This window comes from Gossypium arboreum, chromosome 10 (genome assembly GCF_025698485.1).
Source record: "Gossypium arboreum isolate Shixiya-1 chromosome 10, ASM2569848v2, whole genome shotgun sequence".
NCBI lineage: Eukaryota > Viridiplantae > Streptophyta > Magnoliopsida > Malvales > Malvaceae > Gossypium > Gossypium arboreum.
The window spans coordinates 118,210,635-118,232,171 of NC_069079.1; the positions used below are offsets into that span (position 1 = coordinate 118,210,635).

General features: G+C 29.6%; 2 protein-coding genes across 5 annotated transcripts; both read left to right on the forward strand.

Annotated features, from left to right (window-relative positions):
- Positions 1-1,230: 1,230 nt before the first annotated feature.
- LOC108481968 (caffeic acid 3-O-methyltransferase-like) lies at positions 1,231-2,777 on the forward strand. Of its 4 annotated transcripts, none has more exons than XM_053019797.1 (5): positions 1,231-1,756; positions 1,837-1,885; positions 1,973-2,147; positions 2,225-2,289; positions 2,373-2,777. In XM_053019797.1, exons 1-5 carry the CDS (start codon positions 1,590-1,592, stop codon positions 2,667-2,669), a joined length of 753 nt encoding a protein of 250 aa, XP_052875757.1. In that variant the 5' UTR covers positions 1,231-1,589; the 3' UTR covers positions 2,670-2,777. The 4 variants fall into 4 exon arrangements, with proteins under 4 accessions (XP_052875757.1, XP_052875758.1, XP_017640562.1 ...); XM_053019798.1 differs by having other exon boundaries at positions 1,231-1,745; positions 1,844-1,885; XM_017785073.2 differs by having other exon boundaries at positions 1,837-2,147.
- A 6,991-nt stretch (positions 2,778-9,768) lies between these two features.
- LOC108450195 (nascent polypeptide-associated complex subunit alpha-like protein 1) lies at positions 9,769-12,302 on the forward strand. Its single transcript, XM_017747750.2, has 4 exons — positions 9,769-9,958; positions 10,053-10,146; positions 11,506-11,639; positions 11,733-12,302. Exons 1-4 carry the CDS (start codon positions 9,890-9,892, stop codon positions 12,063-12,065), a joined length of 630 nt encoding a protein of 209 aa, XP_017603239.1. The 5' UTR covers positions 9,769-9,889; the 3' UTR covers positions 12,066-12,302.
- The last annotated feature ends 9,235 nt before the right edge of the window (positions 12,303-21,537 follow it).

Consider the following 21,537-nt stretch of genomic DNA (forward strand, 5'->3'; position numbering starts at 1 on the left):
CCGCCTAAACTCAAACTAAAGGTATTTTCATCCCATTTAAAATACGTTTATCTTGGTAATAGTTCTACTTTGCATGTGGTTTCAGCGAACTTGATAGAACATCAAGAGGAGCAATTGATTGTTGTTTTAAAGAAATTTAGAAAAGCAATTGGTTGGACCATAGCTAACATACGAGGTATAAGTCCTTCTTTCTGTATGCATAAAATTATTTTAGAGGAAGGTGAAAAAGGCAAAATTGATGAGCAAAATAAACTTAACCCTATCATGAAAGAAGTAGTATGAAAGGAGGTAATCAAATGGTTAGATGCCGGAATTATTTACCCCATCTCAGATAGTTCTTGGGTAAGTCTGGTACAATGTGTATCAAAGAAAAGTGGGATCACGATTGTCGAGAATAAACGAAACAAGTTAATCCCGACGAGAACTATCAGGGGTTGGAGAATTTGTATTGACTACAGAAAGTTGAACAAAGCCACTCGTAAGAAAAATATAGAAAAACTACGTTAAAAGAAATGAAGAAAGGAGGAAAACAGAGTGAGATGCAGAAAAGAATGAAAAATAAAGAAAAAAAAAGTTAAAAGAACATAAAAGAAAAAAAATTAAATTGTCAAAGTGAAAAAAATATAAGAACCAATTCTAGAATTTAACCTAAAATTTTCGTTTGAAATGATGATTTAACGTTTCATATCAACTTACTGTTACATTATTAACGGCAATTAACGGCTCAGTGACTAAAATGTTACAACACTATAACGTAAGTGACTAAAATGTATCATTTCAAACATAAGTGACTAAAATATAACGTAAGGCAAATAAAAGTGACTATTTTAATAGTTTACCCTTTAAATAATTTACCAATCATTTATTCTTTCTTATTTTATTATCTTCCAATTTATGTTAGTAGTTTATTCAATTAGTGAGTTGATTAAGTAGACCTTTTCCAAAGAGTTGATTAAGTAGTCATTAATAGTCTATTACCCGTGAATGGAAGTTAACATAATTAGATAAAAAGACAAAATATATAGCTAAACCCTCCCATCTAGCTGACTGCTTTTTCATTGCTAGTGTCTTCTTTTTCTATTACCCGTGAATGAAAGTCAACATAATTAGATAAAAGACAAATGTAATTAGTTGAATGATTATTTATTTTAAAAGTTTGGTAACACAGTTTTTAAATTTTTTAAAATTAATTTACTTAAAAATACTTATAGTAAAGTAATATGCACACAAATTTAGTACACAAATTACATCAGAGGTTTTTAATTGCCAACCAAAAAGGAAAGAAATCAGCTTTAGTTTCTATTCAAATTTGCTCACAAGGCAAAGAAACATCAATGAATGAAAAAAAAATGAGTTCACTCGTGAATCAGCTGATTTCCTCGTCCACCATGTCCGAAGAAGAAGAAGCATTCCGCTATGCTTAGTGTTTACGAACCTCCGGCATAGTTCCTTACGTTTTGGATGCCGCAATCCAGCTCGGTGTCTTCGATATATTAGCGAAAGCAGGTCCCCATGCCGAGCTTTCTTCCAACCACATCGCATCGGAGATTCAGGCGAAGAACCCCGACGCCCCTTCCCTTCTCGATCGCATGCTTCGGCTCCTCGCCTGCTATGGTTTAGTCACCGGCGGCACCGATAATGGAGAAGATGGTGAAAGAGTCTATGGACTTACTTTGGCTGGTAAAGCTTTTGTTAATGACGAAAATAATGGATCTTTGGTTGCTTCTATTATGAACAAGGGCAAGGTTGAACTCTGGTACATTGAGTTATGCCTAATCTCATGTTTTTTCCATAATTATTCGATCAAATTGGGTTTAATATGTATGATTTATGTAGGTTACAGTTTAAAGATCTGGTCCTTGAAGGTGGGAACCGTTATGAGAAGGTGCGTGAGATGCCCTTTTATCAATATACGAGCTTAAATCCCGAACATGCTAAGGGTTTTGACACCGAAATGACAAATCTTTCGAAGATAACAGTGAAGAAAATACTTGAGAGATACAATGGATTCCAAGGGGGAACGACTTTGGTAGACGTTGGGGGTGGATATGGGGTTACACTCAACATGATCATCTCCAAATACCCTTCCATTAAAGGCATTAACTATGACTTGCCTCATGTTGTACAAGCAGCCCCATCTTTCCCTGGTAATTATATAACCCTACTTTAAACTCACGTGTGTTTATTTATGTTGGCTCGTAAATTTATCTTTGTTATCATGCAGGCATTGAGCATGTAGGAGGAGATATGTTCTCAATTGTTCCCAAAGCAGATACCATAATGATGAAGGTAGATATGCATGGTTATATAGGAGTTAGATGGATTCAAAACTTTACGATTGTATCTATTTTAATTTGTTTGTGTTTTTGTAGGAAATTCTTCACAATTGGGATGATGAGCATTGCTTAAAACTCCTAAAAAACTGCTACGAAGCATTAGAAGAGAGAGGGAAAGTGATAGTAATAAGTTTCATTATGGTTGAGGAAACAGAGGCAAGTAATGCAGCTAAGTTTATTTGTCAAATGGATCTGAACATGGCTATGCTATTTGGTGCAAAGGAAAGGACTGCAAAACAGTTGAAGTCTATGGCCATGGATGCTGGGTTTTCAAGCTTTCAACTCAAGTGCCTTGTTTTCAATGTGATTGCTGTCATGGAATTCTATAAATGATTAATTTCCATGGTGATATGATGTGTCTGATTTGGTTAAATAATTAAGGATTTAGGGTTTGTTTTTGTAATCTTATGAACTGAATCATTGGATCTTTGATTATTATTATCTTTTGTGTTTATTTTCAGTTGTTTTTCTATGTTTTGGGGGATAAAATAAAGGAATAAAAGAAAAAAAACTCTCAATTGCTTTAGTTTAATTTGTTAAATGAAGAAAAATATTTTTAAAAATAATTATAAATTTATTTATTTATTGAGTTGGTGTCACAAATTAACTCAACATCAATTCAATAATAATATTAATTTAATTATAAAATTATTGAGATACCTTTATTTTAAAGAGCAATTAATATTATTATAAAATTATTTTTATATAATTTTAAATAAAATAATTAAAAATATTATTTAAAACAACAAAATTATAAAAAAATTTATTACCATTCCACCAATAATGAAATATTTTTATAAATATATTTTTAATATAAAATATTTTGATAAAATTTAATATTTTAAAATACATAATTAATGAAATAATTCAAAAATCATTTTTGGGAATAAAGTCTTTTAAGTGAGCTTGCTGCTGCATTGATTGGGCTTTACATGTTTGAGCACTTATGTTAAAGGTTATGGTTACCAAAAGGGATTTGAGCACATGACTTGATTTCAATGCAAATCTTTTATCATTAGATTTTAAGAGTAAAGTAAGTGTAATTATTTTGATATGCATATTGTATTTTAATATTTAAAAGGTTTAAATATTTTTATTTTACTTTTATTAATAAGACTTGTGTAATTTTTTTATTTTGAGTAAGTTAATGATATTTAGATAAATTAAACTCAATCAAACATATTATAAATAACTAGAACATATTTCTCCTACCTTAACCAGTGGTCGAAGGTTCGATCCTTACCCTAAGTATGGAGCAGTTTTAAAACTCGCGGCCATCATTTACCCCCCTAATGGGCCTACAGAATGCAAAGAATTAGATTCTGAGCTTGCTCTAGTAGATACCTTAAGAAATAAATAATAATAATAATTAGAACATATTATTTTGTGGATGGAAAATAATATTTTGAAAAAGTTATTTAGGTTGATCGGTAAATAGAGTTTTAGTCTTTTTTAGCTAATTTGGGCACAAATGGAGGATTGGGTAATCAAACTCTTTAATTGTGATGTTTAGTATATGAAGGTTTGCAAAAACTTGTTGAGCTAAAACCTCCAAAACAAAAATAAAATGTAGGGATGGGCAATCTTTTTCACTACTAATTAGGAATGAGATTGTGGAATGACTTATCTTACTATGCTTGCTCAAAAATTACTCCTTTTGCTATATGCTTACTCAAAAATCACCCCTTTGCCACATGTATCTTTTTCTTTAATATTTATATACTGTTATTTATTTTCAATTTACTTGTGTAAAATGATTTATTATGCAATTTTATATTAATTGAAATATGTTACTTGACAAATTTATTCAGAGTGTGACATAATTATCACTAATTTATATACTAAGAACATGGCATAATTATCACTAAGAATATAGTTTACATTTATATTGATACACTATTAATATTTATCAATTTCCACAAGATTAATATTTGTAAATAAGGAATTTAAGAAATTTATTTATTTATTTTTAAAAATATTCACTAATTAATTTCCATAATAGATGTTGTAGTTCCTTGGTAATAGTGTTTTATGTCAATAATTTCACCCAATAAAAACTAAAGTATTCTAAACAAATAAATAATTTAATAATAAAATGTGTTATGCTCTTATTTGTCATTTTACACATATCAACTTTCAGCTATCAGTTAAGTTTTATCAAATACTTTTAAATAAATAGTTAATAGAATCAATTGGTTAAATCAGTTAATAGAATCAGTCGGTCAAACTAGCCACTATTATCAGTTATCAACCAATTGCCAAACAAGACCATTATAATTGAGTGAAAAACAATGTTATTATGGGTAATTACCTTTAAAATTTTAAAACTTACCCTTATTCTATTTTATAATTTCACAAAAAAATATTATTAAGTTAACATCACAAATTAAATCAAGTAATTTATATAGATATATTTATATAAACTACTAATTTTCTACCTCGTGTGCAAGGCACATGATGCCACAATTACAATTTGATCTGATGAGGTTTGCACTTGATCACTGGTTTTTTGGTGGTGAACAGTATTTTTTTGTTTGCTTGATATTGCTTTCTTTACTGCCTTGTTTTCATGATCGTTGATTACTGCTGGTTTTTCTTTGGTCAAATTATTCTGGGGATTACTTGCGGTTCAATTTTACTCTTTCATCGTGGATCTTCGTTCTTTGACTGCCAGGTGTTTGTTGATTTGTTTCTTAAGGAATTGCTAGTCTACCAAATGTAAATATTTGTGCAATGGATGTTTTCAAAACTTTTAGAAAGTAAAACTCGATTTGATTCAAAAAATTAAAATTTTTTAATTTTGAAATATTTGAATTTTGAGTTTAAGTCAATTTGAATTTTAGAGTTCAAGTAACTTAAATAATATTGTGGGTATAAATACTTTTTAATTTTTAAAATGAATAAATTTGTCTCTTTCAAACAAGAATTTAAAAAAATCAAAATAACTTTTAAAAATTCAAAAATTTATAAAATATTTAAAAATATCTTATTTTTATTTTATTTTTCCTTTCAAATATATATGATTTTAAATTTATGTATTCTAACATGGAATTAGTTCTATTGTAACAATATTTTAATTTAAGATGCTTAATTTTTAAATCTAATGGAACAATTTCACTCGATTTGACAAAACTCGAATCTTATTTCAAATCAAGTTAGAATGATAAAATAAGGATCATCAATTTAACTAACTCAAATTTGTTTTACTCGACTCAATCGAACATTAACCCCTAATAAAGAATAGTTTGATGTTGAGGTTTTTTATTTGACAAGTGACTAAATGAAAAATTGAAAGAGGAGAGGGAATAGAGATGGCAATGAAGCAGGCCAGGAGGATTTTGCCTGCCCCAACCTGAACCTTGATGAATTCGATCTGACCTCGAATTTTAAAGAAAAAATTTCATCTCAAACTCAAACTTAAAATTTAATAGGAGACTCAATTTCGACTCAACCTGATCCATATTTAATTTAATTGCTTTATTCTTTATTTGAAGTAAATAATATTATATTTTTATTTTTATTTTGAAATAAATAAAATTTTTTTAGTTTAGACTTAAAACTTAATACATATTTATTTATTGAAAGCAAAAACTTAATATATATAACTAATTTACCTCAAATTAATTCTCTATTTTACTCTTTCACATCTTTGCTCAATTTAGCTTTTATTTTTAATTTAAATTTAACCTTCAATTTTGTAAAAAGTTAAATTTAATTATTCAAATTTTAAAAGAGTCAATTAATGTTTTTAATAAAATACCAATTAAAATTAAACATGCCAACTCATGTATACTTATTTTTTAAATATTTTATTTTTAAATATTTTATAAATTTTAAATTATTTTCTTGACATGGCATTTGTTAGGATCGATCCGATTAAGCAACGAAGAAGAAAAATAGTGAATAAATTAAGAAATTGAACACATAAATTTAACGAGAAAAAAATCCCTCTAAAGAGGATAAAAAACCACGGGCAAAGATAATTTTACTATAATGGCAAAAGAACGAAGAGTACAAAAGATGGAGATAAAGACTAAACCCCGAAAACCCGAAAAAAAAAAAGAACCATCAAAACGTAAACACAAAATTCTCTAAATGTGTTATGAGTTCTAACCTCTAATGGCTGTATTTTCTAAGGTTGTAAAAGAGCCTATTTATAGGCTAAATTCATAAGTCAAATAATAATAAAATAATCTACACAAATCAGAGTTTGATTAAAATAAATAAACAGAGTTTAACTGAAAGATTATTTCTCAAATTTGACTGAAATAGGAGTCATACTCAACAAATCTCCATCTTGACTCATATTTCCATAATGCCATCTTTGCCAAAGCTCTCCACGGGCCTATCTTGAACTATGCAGGGAATTAATTGAGTCAAATCTGTGCTTAGAAATTGGAAGACTTCTAGCCTTCGACTTGTACACTGTCAAATCAAAACTAACCCGAGTCTGATTTTCACGAACACAGTGCCCTAACTTTTCAAAACCTGCATCCAAAAGAGAACCTCTCTTCAACGAAACAGTCATACCTTTTTCCCTCCTATAACCAAGTTGCCTCCGCTCCAAACGAGTTGACTTTAACTCCGTAACGGACGAGGGACGTCCGATTTCACCGGTCATTATAGAACCTTCCAGAATATAAAGACTGCCGGTTCTTTTACCTTTTAACAAAATGAGAGCTTTAAGAGATATTTTAATGTTGTTTTTACTCGATGTTAATTGTGCATCCTTTCAAGTCTAAAATACTCAAGGAGATGAGATCCTTTCGTAAATCAGGTACATACCTGACATCTAAAAGTGTCCTAATTGTCCCATCGTGCATATTAATTTTAACAGTACCAATACCAATTACCTTACTAGATGAATCATTTTCCATGCGCACAACTCCACCTTCAACCGAACTGTATGTGGGGAACCATTCTCTATTGGGACACATGTGGAAAGAAAATCCTGAATCTAGGATCCACTCGGACTTGAGCTTGGAGTTATCACTTGTTGACACTAACAAGAAATCATCACCATTTTCATCGAACAAATTAGCACCAGTTACATCTTCCTCGTTACTCTCAGCAGCTCTTTTATTTTACAGTTTATAGCAATCTGCTTTGACGCGACCTAACTTTTTAAAATAGCGACACATTTTGTCTCGTTTCTTTGATGCTACCAAAACGAAAGCTTGCCTATCTGCCTTGCTATCCAAATGAAGCTCATTATCGAGTTTGTCTCTACTCAAAAAATGACCCTTCACATCTTCAAACGAGAGTTTGTCTCTATCATAAATCAGGGTCTCCCTGAAAAGACTTGTATGAAAGAGGTAAAGAGCACAATAATAGCATAGCTTGATCTTCATCATCAATATGAACCTCAACGTTCTTTAAATCATTTAAAAGAGTAATGAATTGACTGATGTGATTCTAAGAAGCTCACATTCGTTCATGCGAAACGTAAATAGATATTGTTTCAACACTAAACGGTTAGCTAGAGACTTAGTCGTATAATGAGTTTCTAACCTTTTTCACAAGTCAGATGAGGTCTTCTCCATCAATACCTCTTGCAATACCGTATTCACGAGGCACAACTGGATTGCAGACAAAGCCTTTTCATCAAGCCCTTCCCATTCTGTTTTATTTAAATTCTCAGGCTTTTTCTCGATAACAACCTTTTTCAAACTGGATTGTATTAGAATTGCCATCATCCGAACTTGCCACAGATTGAAATTTGTCTCACCATCGAAGTTCTCAATTTCAAACCTTGTTGCTGCTATATCTGAATAGGCTGATCTATGAAAATTTAACTAACTTTGATACCACTTGTTAGGATCGACCCGATTAAGCAACGAACAAGAAAAATAGTGGAATAAATTGAGAAATTGAACACATAAATTTAACGTGGAAAAACCCCTCCAAAGAGGATAAAAAACCACGGGCAAAGATAATTTTACTATAATGGCAAAAAGAACGAAGAGTACAAAAGTTAGAGATAAAGACTAAACCCCGAAAACCCAAAAAAAAAAAGAACCCTCAAAACGTGAACTCAAAATTCTCTAAATGTGTTATGAGTTCTACTATCTAATGGGTATATTTTCTAAGGTTGTAAAAGAGCCTATTTATAGGCTAAATTCATAGTCAAATAATAATAAAATAATCTAGACTAATCAGAGTTTGATTAAAACAAATAAACATAGTTTAACTAAAAGATTATTTGTGAGATTTGACTCAAATAGGAGTCATACTCAACAACATTTAAGACAAATAATATAACGTGAGCATAAAATGCACGTTGTTGAATGTCACATAAACATTGTTAAAATAATTAATATTTTAGTTAGCATTCCATTAAAGAAAAACGATTCGACTTTTTTCTTTGAAAATTTAATAATTAAATTTAATTTAAAGAGAGAATAAATATCTAATTAAAAAAATATGTAAACGATGAGAGCTAAATTTGTCATTATGTCTTTATTATATTATGCTATCATAATCATTATATGGTAAACAATGCTAAAGTAAGATTACTACTCAATCAAAACTTGAGTTATTGTGGCCGATTGAGTCTTAATTCAATTAACATAGGTATTGTTATCAATGTAAGAGGACGTGAGTTCGAGAGTGCACTGAAACGCATTATCCTCCTATTTATGGGTTAAGAAGTAGTTATGGGTAGTTCTAAATATTGTATCAAAAAACAGCAGACATAATCAGAACTTATAATGAAATTATTAAAAAAAAACACTTAAGAGTTATTGAGATACTAAACACTTGAGTTATTGAGATGCTAAGGCATCTATTTATACTACTATTTTTTATTTTGATTAAAATGTAATTGTAAAATTAATTATATAATAATTAATCTTCAAATTTTATTCTCTTTTCATTACATGAAATACTTGTTGATTAGATTAGGATTATATACATTTTAATATACCCATCATATCATATTCATATTTTTTTTCTTAAACATATTATATCATATTTTAATTATTTTAATGGGAATGAAAGTTGTAATGTTTTCTAATTGAAGTGACAATGTTGTAATTTAGAAGAGGTGTTGTTGGTTATTGTAATTGTATAAAATTTGAGATTTAGTTTTTATATTTTAAAATTTTAAAATTTAATCATCTTATATTTGTAATTTAAAAGTCCAATCCAATTATTATCGTTGGTGGTCATTTCAGTCAAAATTTATCACTTTATCATGTTTATTTTTTGCCAATCATATGTCACGATATATGAGGATATTCTAATCGAAATTCTAAGTTGACAAATTTTGATAAAAAAATTTAATTTTTAGCGACAAGACTAAGCTTTTTAAAAATAAAAAAGCAAGAGGACTTATTTTTTAAGTTTTTAAATAGAGAGATTAAATCTTAAAATTTGTAAAAGTGTAAGGGCTAACAGCATATTTTAACCTTTAGGGGAACATTTGTTCTGCTTTCTTTATGAGGTCTAGTATAGCTTCCGGGGGCCCTTAGGGTTTTTCTTGGTTGTTTACATTTCCTTCTCTCTTTTTTTCGGTTTTGCTTCAGCTTATTTCTCTCAACTAAAAAAAAAAAATGACTGCTCAAACAGACAAAGAGGTCGAAGAGATCCTCGCCGCTCATCTCGATCAACAGAAAATCCATGTAATTTCTTTCCCCTTTTCATTTTCCCAAAATAAATTTTCTTTTTCTTTTTACTGATTTTTATTTATTTATTTTTATTGTTGTCGAGTCACAGTCTGAGCAACCCGAACAACCTGTAGTTGAAGATGACGACGACAACGATGACGACGACGATGATGACGATGACAAGGATGAAGATGATGCCGAAGGTGAATATTCGTTTTCAATTAATTTCTTATTCATTTGTTAATATTTTAGATTTAGGGTCGAATTGATTTCAGCAGTGCTATCGTTTTTGGTTAATTTTATATGTTTCATGAATCTTGAATTATGCCTGAGCTTCGAATCAAGCTTATAGTGTCTTTGTCTTGAATCCGATCGATTTTGATCTTGTTTGGACTCTTTTTTAAGCTTTGTTATTGATATCGGTGCTACTGCTATGAATCAAAACCCGGGAACCTACAAGTCTACGGTTCTTGATGGATTTAGATACCTTGTCATATTCGTACTATGTTACATGAACTGGAGTGTATATGATGGATACAGTATATGTATGACATGGTATTCTTTTTTCATATATTTAGAGGGTTTTTAGAGGGGTTTATCTTCATATTTTTATTCAACTCGGATATGTTTCCAACATGCGTGTTGGATTCATCTATGAAATCAATATTTTATGTTAATGTATTCTATGCATTGCAAGTTTCGTTTCTCTCTGTACCATTCTTCAAGATGTTTTAAGTGATAGTGGAGATTTATATCTTGCTAAAATATGGTATTCTTCATATCACTGTGTTTAGAGTTCCATATTCGGGAGGGTTGGGACTTTTTCTGTTAAGAGATTCATCTTTTGTGTTGTTGGTCTGTCTCTGGGCATGGTTAGATTCTTTTAAGTTTGTCTGTGTATTTGGAGATCCTTGAAATTCAAATTGCTATATCCATGTACCAGATACAGATACTTAAAAAGAAAAAGTTCTCAAGCAATATAGGTTTGAGTATTTAATTTTAAGTTTCCTGAATCTTGAATCATGCCCGACCTTCAGATCAAGGCATCAAGTTCTATATGATTTTTTACTTGGATTGATTCGATTTTGATCTTGTTTATTGATATTGGTGCCACTGCTGTGTTTCAAAATGGGGAAACCTGCATGTCTAGGGGTTTTGTTGGATTTAAATACCATCTCATATTTATCCTATGTTAAGACTTGGATTTAAGTTTTGGATATGGCATGCATCTGATTTTTGGACATATATTTCCAGGGTTTTAAATGGGTTTTAAGAGAATGAAGTTGGATTCATTTGTTAACTCACTGTTTTATGTTCTTAATGTATTCTATGTTTTGCAAGTTTTACTATTCTGCTAAATGTTTTAAGCTGTTATAGAGATTTATATCGTGCTAAAATATGTGTACCTTTTACAAATTAATACGAATCAAGCCCTATGGATCCTGCGTTTAGAATTCCACATTCAGGGAATAATAAGGACCGTCATTGAATGACAGTTGGGAATTTCTCTTGGTTTTTTTCTGTTAAGATATCCATCTTTTACATTGTGTGTTCTGTCTCAGGCCTTCATGACGTAGACGGAACTGGTAGGTCAAAGCAAAGCAGAAGTGAAAAGAAGAGTCGTAAAGCAATGTTGAAGCTTGGGATGAAACCGATTCCCGGTGTTAGCAGGGTCACAATCAAGAAGAGCAAGAATGTAAGTCCCCTTTTGTATTGTTAACCACTCGATACTCTCCTGTCCTTGTGCATTATTGCTTATCATGATAACCGATTTTTCCATTGAATTCAGATCTTATTCGTCATCTCGAATCCAGATGTCTTCAAGAGCCCTGCATCGGATACATATATAGTGTTTGGAGAGGCTAAGATTGAGGACTTGAGCTCACAACTGCAGACTCAAGCTGCTGAGCAGTTTAAGGCTCCGGATCTCAGCCATGTGATCTCCCAACCCGAGCCATCGACTGTGGCCCAGGACGATGAAGAAGTGGATGAGACTGGAGTCGAGCCAAAAGACATTGAGTTGGTGATGACACAAGCAGGAGTGTCGAGATCGAAGGCTGTGAAGGCACTCAAGGCTGCAGATGGGGACATTGTATCTGCTATAATGGAGCTAACAGCTTAAACGAATATGGTGTGTGTTAGCGAAATTTGATGGATTTTGCACTAGTAAATGTGTTCTATGAGAATTGCGTGATATGTCATAGTCACAAGTTTTAATGCGATGTTGTTTTGGTGACTTTTTTGTTTTTGTTTTTTTAATCATTTTCATTAGTTGAATTGCAATTTGTAGTCACTCTATTTGTTAACGTATCTTTGGGCAACTGATGAAATGTTTGTATAATTAGAGTTGTTGTGGCAATCAGGCAGGTTCGGGTTGGGTTATTTTAGATTTATATTTTTTCCTGGTTCAAATTAGCATGGGCTCATTTTTTCGGGCTTGTGTTTGGGTTTAGGTTTTTTGGGTTTGAGTTTTTTAGGCTTGAATTTTTTTTAGACTCAAAATGAACTTAAAAATCTTTTAAAAAAAAATCTTAAAAAAAATCTCAATATCTAAATACAATTTGTAAAAATTAAAATTCAATTTAAAATTTAATGTAATAAAGTGATATTTTATTTTGACGTTAAAATTTTAATAATATTTTATGTATTACTAATTATATACATTTCATAATTATTTTATATGTTAACATATGAGCATAATTAATAATTTAACTAAATTTAGGTAAAAATTTAATACTATAATATATATCAAAAGTTTTATTAATAGTTATATAATATAATATAATATTATAGCATAGTATATAATGTAATACTATATGTATATGTATTAATAGTTATGTAGTACTTACTTTTTATATAGATAATATTTTAACAATTCGACCGTTAAATTTAATGTTTTATTCACATAAAACGTTCATGTCAAGTTTTGAATAAATTAAAATGTTTAACAATTGGTTTAACATAAACAACTTTCAACTGTTGAATATAATAATAAAGATGACATTCTCAATCAATACGATAATGATATTGAATTTATTTGAAACTTTATGTCAATGACAAACATAACTATATTGATAAATTTAAAGGTTTTATTTCTTTTTGATACATGCTTAGAATTACCCATAACTCCCTTCCCAATCCTTAAATAGAAGGATAAACGCATTGTTTATGTTGTAGGTACACACGTATCAAATTTGATCCTCATGTTTTAAATATGTTTCATGTCATATTTGAACTAGTGTTTAACACCCAAGCTGATCAATGGTTAGGCAGATAAAATGATATAACTTATACAACATTGATACTTTAAGGAATCAATAAGAATAATTTGAAATTTAAGAACTAATTTAGAATCTAAACTATAGTTTGAGGACATCTAATGTAATTAATCTTATCTTTAATATGAAGAATAATCTATATAGTTGTAGACTTGAAATTTTTTTTAAATAATTAATCTATTTTTATTTTTTGGACTGATATGAGGTAAGAAAAGGTGATGTTTCGAGATCAATCCAATGTCACATGCATAGAAGATTGATTGATGCAATTTGGAAAATATGAACAAAGATCAAATGGCCGAATCTCGTTTCCCTCGGATATTTATTGAAACTACTATTAACCTGGCAAGAGTTTCCGTGTTAGTCTACTAAAATGGTGGTGATGATCATGGTATTCAACATGGCAACACTAAGGATACAGTGTTACCATTATTTATTCACTCGGTTCCTACACTAAAATGAAAATACGTAAATTAAGTCACTAATGTAATAACAAATACTTGTGCTGATATGAAATTTTAGTTGACACTTGGTCTCAGGCTCTAACCCTGAACTACACCATCAATTAAGCCACTTGTATAATAACAAAAAGACTCGTTTTAATATCAAATCTTTAATTTACACTTAATCACCAATACAAAATTCGGATTACATTTTCCCTTCTCTTTATAAAAAAATTGATTAAAAACAAACTAAATAAATCCCAAAAATGATTTTCTCATCATATAGTATAGTGTGCCTAATCACTTATGTCCTTACGGTACCTACATATGGTAATGTAAAACTATCTTGCAACAAATTACCAAATAAAATTAAATATATTTTTTAGAATAGATGGGTAATGGCATCATACATCTCTTAACTACGATTTTAATTTAAAATTAATACTAAATTTTAAAATATATTAATTGAATTTTAAAAATATTAATATTATATTTATTTAACTTTTTGTTAATTTAGCAGCATGTTTGAATCACACGAGAAGCATATGTAAAATTTATGGGTCAAATTGTAAACATCTTCTAATTTAAAAGGTGTCAATTTTTCAACTTGTATTCAACTCAACACCAACTGAGTGGAGGTCGGTATTGTTAGATCAGCATTTATGGTTGATGACTTTTTCAAATTTTACCCTATGAAGATCTCCCATGAGCTCATTCATTATGGAGCTCTTAGATGTTAGGGTTTACGGGTTTAGGTGTAATAACGGTTTTCATTGCTTTGAAATGAAGCCACGTGAGAAAAATTACTTTTTTACAATGTAACATTGCTTGACAACATCAACTCATTATTTCTATGGGGTAGGAAAACCGTCGGTTTATTCTAAAGTGGGAGCACTATACAGAAATCACCCACTTTTGGGAAATATGAAACCTACTAGCTTAATCAAATTGGTCACAAACCACAAGTTCTTTTTTGTCCATATTGGACAAAACACCTTAACGAAAATATATATATATATATATAAATTAAATTAAATTAAATAATTTATATTTAAATTATTGGATATGAAAAATCAATAAATAACATAACAAAAATCAAAAATTAAAAAGAAGAAACGAGTTTTACTAGATGTTGAGGCTTGTTTTACATAGTTTCCTTAAGACAGATTTGGCCGTTCCTACGGTACTTAGAGAAATGTTGGTCGAATGTCTCACATGATACAACAACATGATGATCGAAGTAGTAGCACCTCTGCAGTGATCAACGAACAAACGATGCCTTTTTCTATCACCGAAATGTTAGAAAATATGGAGAGGAAAAGAGAAGAATTTTGGAGAAAAAATAATCTCGGTGTGAGATCTCACACCGCTAAAAGTCTGTTCTCCTGTAGTGGAGAGAGTGAGATTTAGCAAAAATTTCTAAAGAAGTCTTAGCCTTTTATAGGCATTAAAAGTTGAGGAATTTTGAAAATATCCATGTATACGGAGACAATTTGCATTAAAATGGTAATTAAATCAATTTGATTAAAATCAAATCAAATTGATTAGAAATAAATAAAATAAGGATATATATCCTTTTAAATTAGATATTGTATATATTTGATGAGAAAAAAAAAATTCCGTGTTTGGTTAAAATATCCATAAGACCATTTTGGGCTCAACCAATCTGGAGATTTTGCATCACCCATGTCATGCAGATACTCCCCAACCCTAATGGGTTTAAACCTGCACTCCTACATGCAAAGCAAGGTTCCAAGCTGAGTGATTCAATCATTTTTTAAGTGGGTTCTCATATACATACACATCTCATACTTGGTCTTTAACCAATGTGGGATCTAAGTTTTTCTTTTTCTCAACAAATATTCACAAGTAGCTTACTTTGAACATCAAATTCTCATTCATCACTCAACCATTTTGAGCATATGATATACCATTGTAAAGGTCTCATTGAGTAGAATATGAAACCATAATTTTATGATTCAACTCCACCTTTACCAATTGAGAATATGCCTCAAAATTTCCATAAATTACCATTTTTCCAACAATCAATTTTGTTGCACAGCAAAAAAACTTAATTTTTTTTTAAATTGAGCATTTGTATTATTTATAACAATAAATCATTTATCAAACTAATATCTGTCTTTTGGGGTAGGCAGTCTTATTTGTTTCTCGATTTTCAACCAATATCATCTTTTCTTCTGTTCTCGAACCCTTGGTTTGCTTAGAAAATGGGCTCAAAATTCACGAACCAATAACACAATGAAAACTTATTAATATTCCATATGGAAAACCAATTTCTCTCTACTAGCTACAAACCTGACAAAAAATCTCTTGAAAAATAGAATTTGCTTAAAAGAAAATTTCACTAAATTTCGACAGAGTAACTGCACTCAAGAATGTATATTTTGACCCAACCCGTAGTCTCTATTTATAGAGAAAAAAAAAGAAGTGTCTTACCCGAACAAGAGGACAAAAAATAATAATATTTTAATTAAAAAATATGTGTCTCTATTATTTGGTTGGGTCCAAATTAATATTTTGACAAACAATTTAAGCTATGCCAAAAGTAATGCCAAAATCAATTCCAACTACCAAGCAAAAGAAATGTAAAGTGCAAAAAATTAAATAACACAATAAATGTTTACGTAGTTTGGTTTCCTTACAATTGCGGTGTCTTGCCCAGAAAGAATATTCACTATCTTAGTACCTTGTACAACAAGTGAATCCGACCTTTAACACTCACCAATGTTGACTTTTCACTTTTGTACCTAAGATCTAAACATCTCTCTTCTAAGTTCTTCCCTTGAAAACTAAGGAGAGTTAACCAAGTAACACAGTTGATTATTACAAAATAATACACTCTCAATTTAGGTTACTCACTTGTACAAAATAAGTGCTCTCAACTTATGTATGAAACCTATACAAGTTTGCATACTATGAACTTGCTAACATAATCCAATCTATACAATTAATTATCTCTTAATATAAGCAAAATAATTATGACATAAATCACAAAAGATAAGACTTCCAATTAGCTAAGGATATCTTCCTATTAATTGATCCTTAGCTTTAGGGATGCCAATAAAGTTTGATCCAATCCCAACAAAACTTCAAGATATCATAAATGAATAGATAGGGATGAAAGAATCATAATCAACCAAGTATGTCACAACCTAAACAGATCTAGAATTAATTCAACTTGAGTCATGTCTCTATCTTCTTGGAGTCAATCGCTCCAATACCCAAGATAATATACCTTTCCATTTGGACTTGATAAACAGTATAATAGTACTTGAATCGACTTGCTCAATTTTGACTCATCAAATTATGGACCATTTAGATTACCTACTAATATAAGTTTTCTCAAATTATGATCCAACCATATAGTGCACCTTATTATGGGTTAAACATTAGGCAATAAGTGAGTCAACATTTACTTATACATTTTTTCTTTACAAAAACCATTGAGGATAAATACAAACAATATTAATGTGAATGATGGAAGTTCTATTAAACCAATCTATTCAAAGAATTACAAATACATATGACAAAAACATATACTAAGGGCACTAGATCCCAACACATCTGGCTATTTCAACAAACAAATGGCATTGTAATACCACATACCCGTACCTGAGACCGGGATAGGATACAAGGCATTACCGAGATTTTCGGAATAATTTCAATTAATTTATTAATTTCAGAATAATTCATTTTCATGTTTCACGTAACATCCTTTTCAAATATTCAATTCAAACATCATATAAAATACGATATAATATTTAAATTGTAATATTTACATGCTCATTCAAGATATACGAACCTACCTGACTAAATTGCAGAAATACCAAGATTTAGGGGCATATTCGTAATTTACCATTTTTCCAAATTTCGGCCAATCTTAAATTGACAATTTCATTCAATTTATTAATTTAGATAATAAAACAATTTCAATTCATTCCCTTCAATTTAGTCATTTTTTGACATTTTTACAAAATTACCCCCTAAAGTTTTACTTTTATTCAATTTAGTCCATGAGCTTAAAACATGCAAATTAGCCATGCTAACTGAATATTCATATATATTTTCCTCCTCCTCCTCTCCATTCCACATCCTTAATGTATATAACACACTTGTAAGTAACATTATCTATAATTTTTATTCTTTACTTTTATGGATATTCAAGCTGTCCATCTGTGTCATAGTCACTAAATTATTTATATCTGGAGCTATAAAACTTAAAATTAAGATCTGAAAATTTTCCCTGAAACTAGACTCATATATCTTCTTACCATAAAATTTTCAGAATTTTTGGTTTAGCAAATAAGTACAATTTATTCTTTAAATTTTCCCATGATCTGCTGTCTAACAGTTCTGACCCTTCTTCACTAAAAATTAATTATCTCCTCGTACAGAATTCGAATGATGTTATCGTTTATTTATCCTGAAAATAGACTCATTTAGGATTCTAAACATATAAACTTAAGCCCGTAATTATTTTTATCCATTTTTTTATGATTTTCCAAAGTCAGAATAGGGGAACCCAAAATCATTCTGACCTTATCTCACAAAAGTTCTTTTATCTCATGATTTACAGTTCTATTGCTTACATAATTTCTTTTATAAGAAACTAGACTCAATAATCTTTAATTTCATATTTTATTCATCCTCTAATTCGATTTTTACAATTTTTAGTGATTTTTCAAATTTAAACTACTGCTGCTGCGCAAAACAGTTTTAGTGCAAAATATTGATTTCCATTTTACCCCAAATTTCATAATTCATACAATTCAGTCCTTTCTCAATTAACCCCTCAATTAAGATAATTTTCTCAATTAATACTTTTTCTAGACATTATAAGTTATTTAATAACTATTGAAATTCAGAATTTCCACATGAAACTCTAACTTCAAACTCTTTTACAATTAGGTCCCAAACATTCACTTTCAATTCAATTCTTTCAATAAAATCAGCATATAAACAATTTAAAGCTCTAATTCCATGCTAAATCATCATATACTTCCAGCACTCATCCATAACAACTTCAAAAATTAGACATGGAATCAAAAACTAATGAAATAGTAAAAGTCCAAAAACATAAAAATTTCAAGGAGAAAGCAAGAATTAACCTTACATGAAGCTATAGTATGAAAACCAGCTTGAACCCTCCTCCATGGCTATTTTTCAGCTGATGAATATGAAGAGAAATGAAGAGAATTCTAGATATTCCAATTTAGTCCTATTTTTATTTAGCCAATTTTGACAATTTTCCAATTTTGCCCTTATTTCACCCATTTCCTGATTTTTCTCAGCTATTGCCGCCCAAAATATCTCCTTTGGGCTTATTTGCACTTTAGGTCCTTCCTCATTTGACAATTGAGCTATTTAATCCTTTTAGCAACTTTTACACCCTTTTCAATTTAGTCCTTTTTATTTAATTAACCACCCAAATGTCAAAATTTTCTGACTAAATTTTATTACTACCTCACCAACACTCCATAAATATTTCTAAAAATATTTATGGCTCGATTTATGAAGTTGATGTCTCGATACCTCATTCTCGACCCAATTTACCTAATTAATTCTTTTAAATCACCAAATTCACTAATTCAAAAATGCTTTTATATTCACATTTGATTCATAGGTATTAATTTATTAAATTTTTAACTCACCCGTCAGATTTGGTGATCTCAAATCTCTATTCCCGATACCGCTGAAAATTAGGCTGTTACAGGCATTGAGAATACACCTCCTCGTACTGCGTTTGGTGGGTTCATATGGCTTATGGGACCAACAAATATGACCGAGCAATCTATTAGAAATTTTGCCCTTATAGTGCAATGATTTCATCATGACTACTTGAAATGTTCGAAATAATTGAGTAAATAAAATTACTCCATTTTCATTTAATTAATCTTTATATGTTTGTCCTTAATGGTTTTTGTGTGAAAAATAAAATGTATAAATAAATATTAGCTCATTGATTACCTAAAGTTTAACTAATAATAAATTGCATTATATCCACGAATTATAATGCGAGAAGATAAATTATGATAGTAAGTAATCTAATCCATAGTCCATAGAATCATATTGAGCAAATAATTCCTTTAAGGGACTATTATATCGTCTATAAGTCCAATTGAGAAGATAAATTTGTCGTGACTTTCAAAGCAGGATTGACTTAGAAATAGAAAAATAGATGTAATTGTCTGAACTAACAATGCAATAGATAAAACCTAAGTTGAATTTATCTTAGATTCGTTTATGGATTTTTTTTTCACTTGTGACATTCATTATGTGAATATCCTAAATCATGTGTAAGTGAATAGTCATATATGTGTAACTCGTGTACTTTGATATATTAAAAATACGTACTCTCATGATAGTGACTTCAAAGTTGATATGTTGACAACATGATTTGTGCATGCCATGATTTTACTCATCATAGAGGAATAATAACTCAATTTTAAAAGAGTAAATGATATTATATGTAATGATCATTTTCATCACAAAAGATATAATGGTGACCGTAATATAAAATTGATCAAATTAGGTAAACGAATTTAACTTAAAGGGATCGTGGATATCCTATGAGATTATAAGACTAAAACTTAATATATATATAACTTTCGCAATGGTATATAGTGTAGAGATCAATCATGGTACTTTTAGTCGATGAGTCAATAATTTTGTAATTAATAAACAAAAGTCAAAACATAATTACAAATTATTTAAGTCATAATTAGATATGTTCGATTAATCCCTTTGCTAGCTCATTATAACTAAACAGTTAAATAACAAGAACAAATTAAATTAATTGATTTAACAAAATATGAGAAATAGATTGCATAAATGGATATCCATGATAAATGCATTTTCTCGAAAAAATAACTTGAGATTAATTTAATTTCTTTGGATTATTACTTAATTTGATAAATAAATTAAATAATAAAGTCCAAAATAAGAATTAAATTAAATAGTTCACAATAATTTTTATTCAAACAATTAAATTAATTTGCACATTGAATTAATGAATTCAAGAGACGTGAGCACATATTTAATTTTGGAAGAATATTTTATTGTTGGGTTGAATACTTATATAAGTTTAGTTTAGTTTTTTTTTTTTAAATTCAAGTGAGCACATATAATTAAACCGAACATGGACCGACTCAACTAATCCACCAAGGCTAGAATGTGTAGGCACATATTTTATGTATTACACATACAAGTATAACTCGTGCAATACTCCTCTAAATAAATCCTATATATGTCGAAAAATATATACATAATATACCAAGGAACACTCTATCGGATATTAGTGGAATTTATTTTAGTACTCAAATAAATTCTATTATTATTGAGTTTTTATTCTAAATTTACGAGATTATAATTACAATTATGGGGTAATATCAAGGAGCTACCGGTAGTCCTAATTGGAATTGAATTCCCTAAAATAATTCATTTTATGTATTTCAAATACAAGTATAACTCTTGCAAATACTTTTGTATATAAATCATATGTGTCGAGAAATATACGTACAATATACTAATAAATTATATTTTTGTTGAGTTTTTATTTTGAACTTTGTGAGATTGTAATTGCATTTATCTAGCAATTATAATTCAAATTTAGAAGTTATTTTTCGGTTTTGGGATCCCCAAATAGAAGTTGACTTACCTTTCGTTGTTCGGGTTTTTGAGGTAGTGAATGGCAGAGTATATCATCTGGTTGAAAACTTGAATGATTTAAACTCTAGTTTAGATCGAACAACAAATTTGGGCACCTTTCTAGAGCCATTTGTGATTTCAACCTCTCATCAAGGCTCGAAACATAAGTATTTAATTTGATCAAATATATTACTATAGATATCAC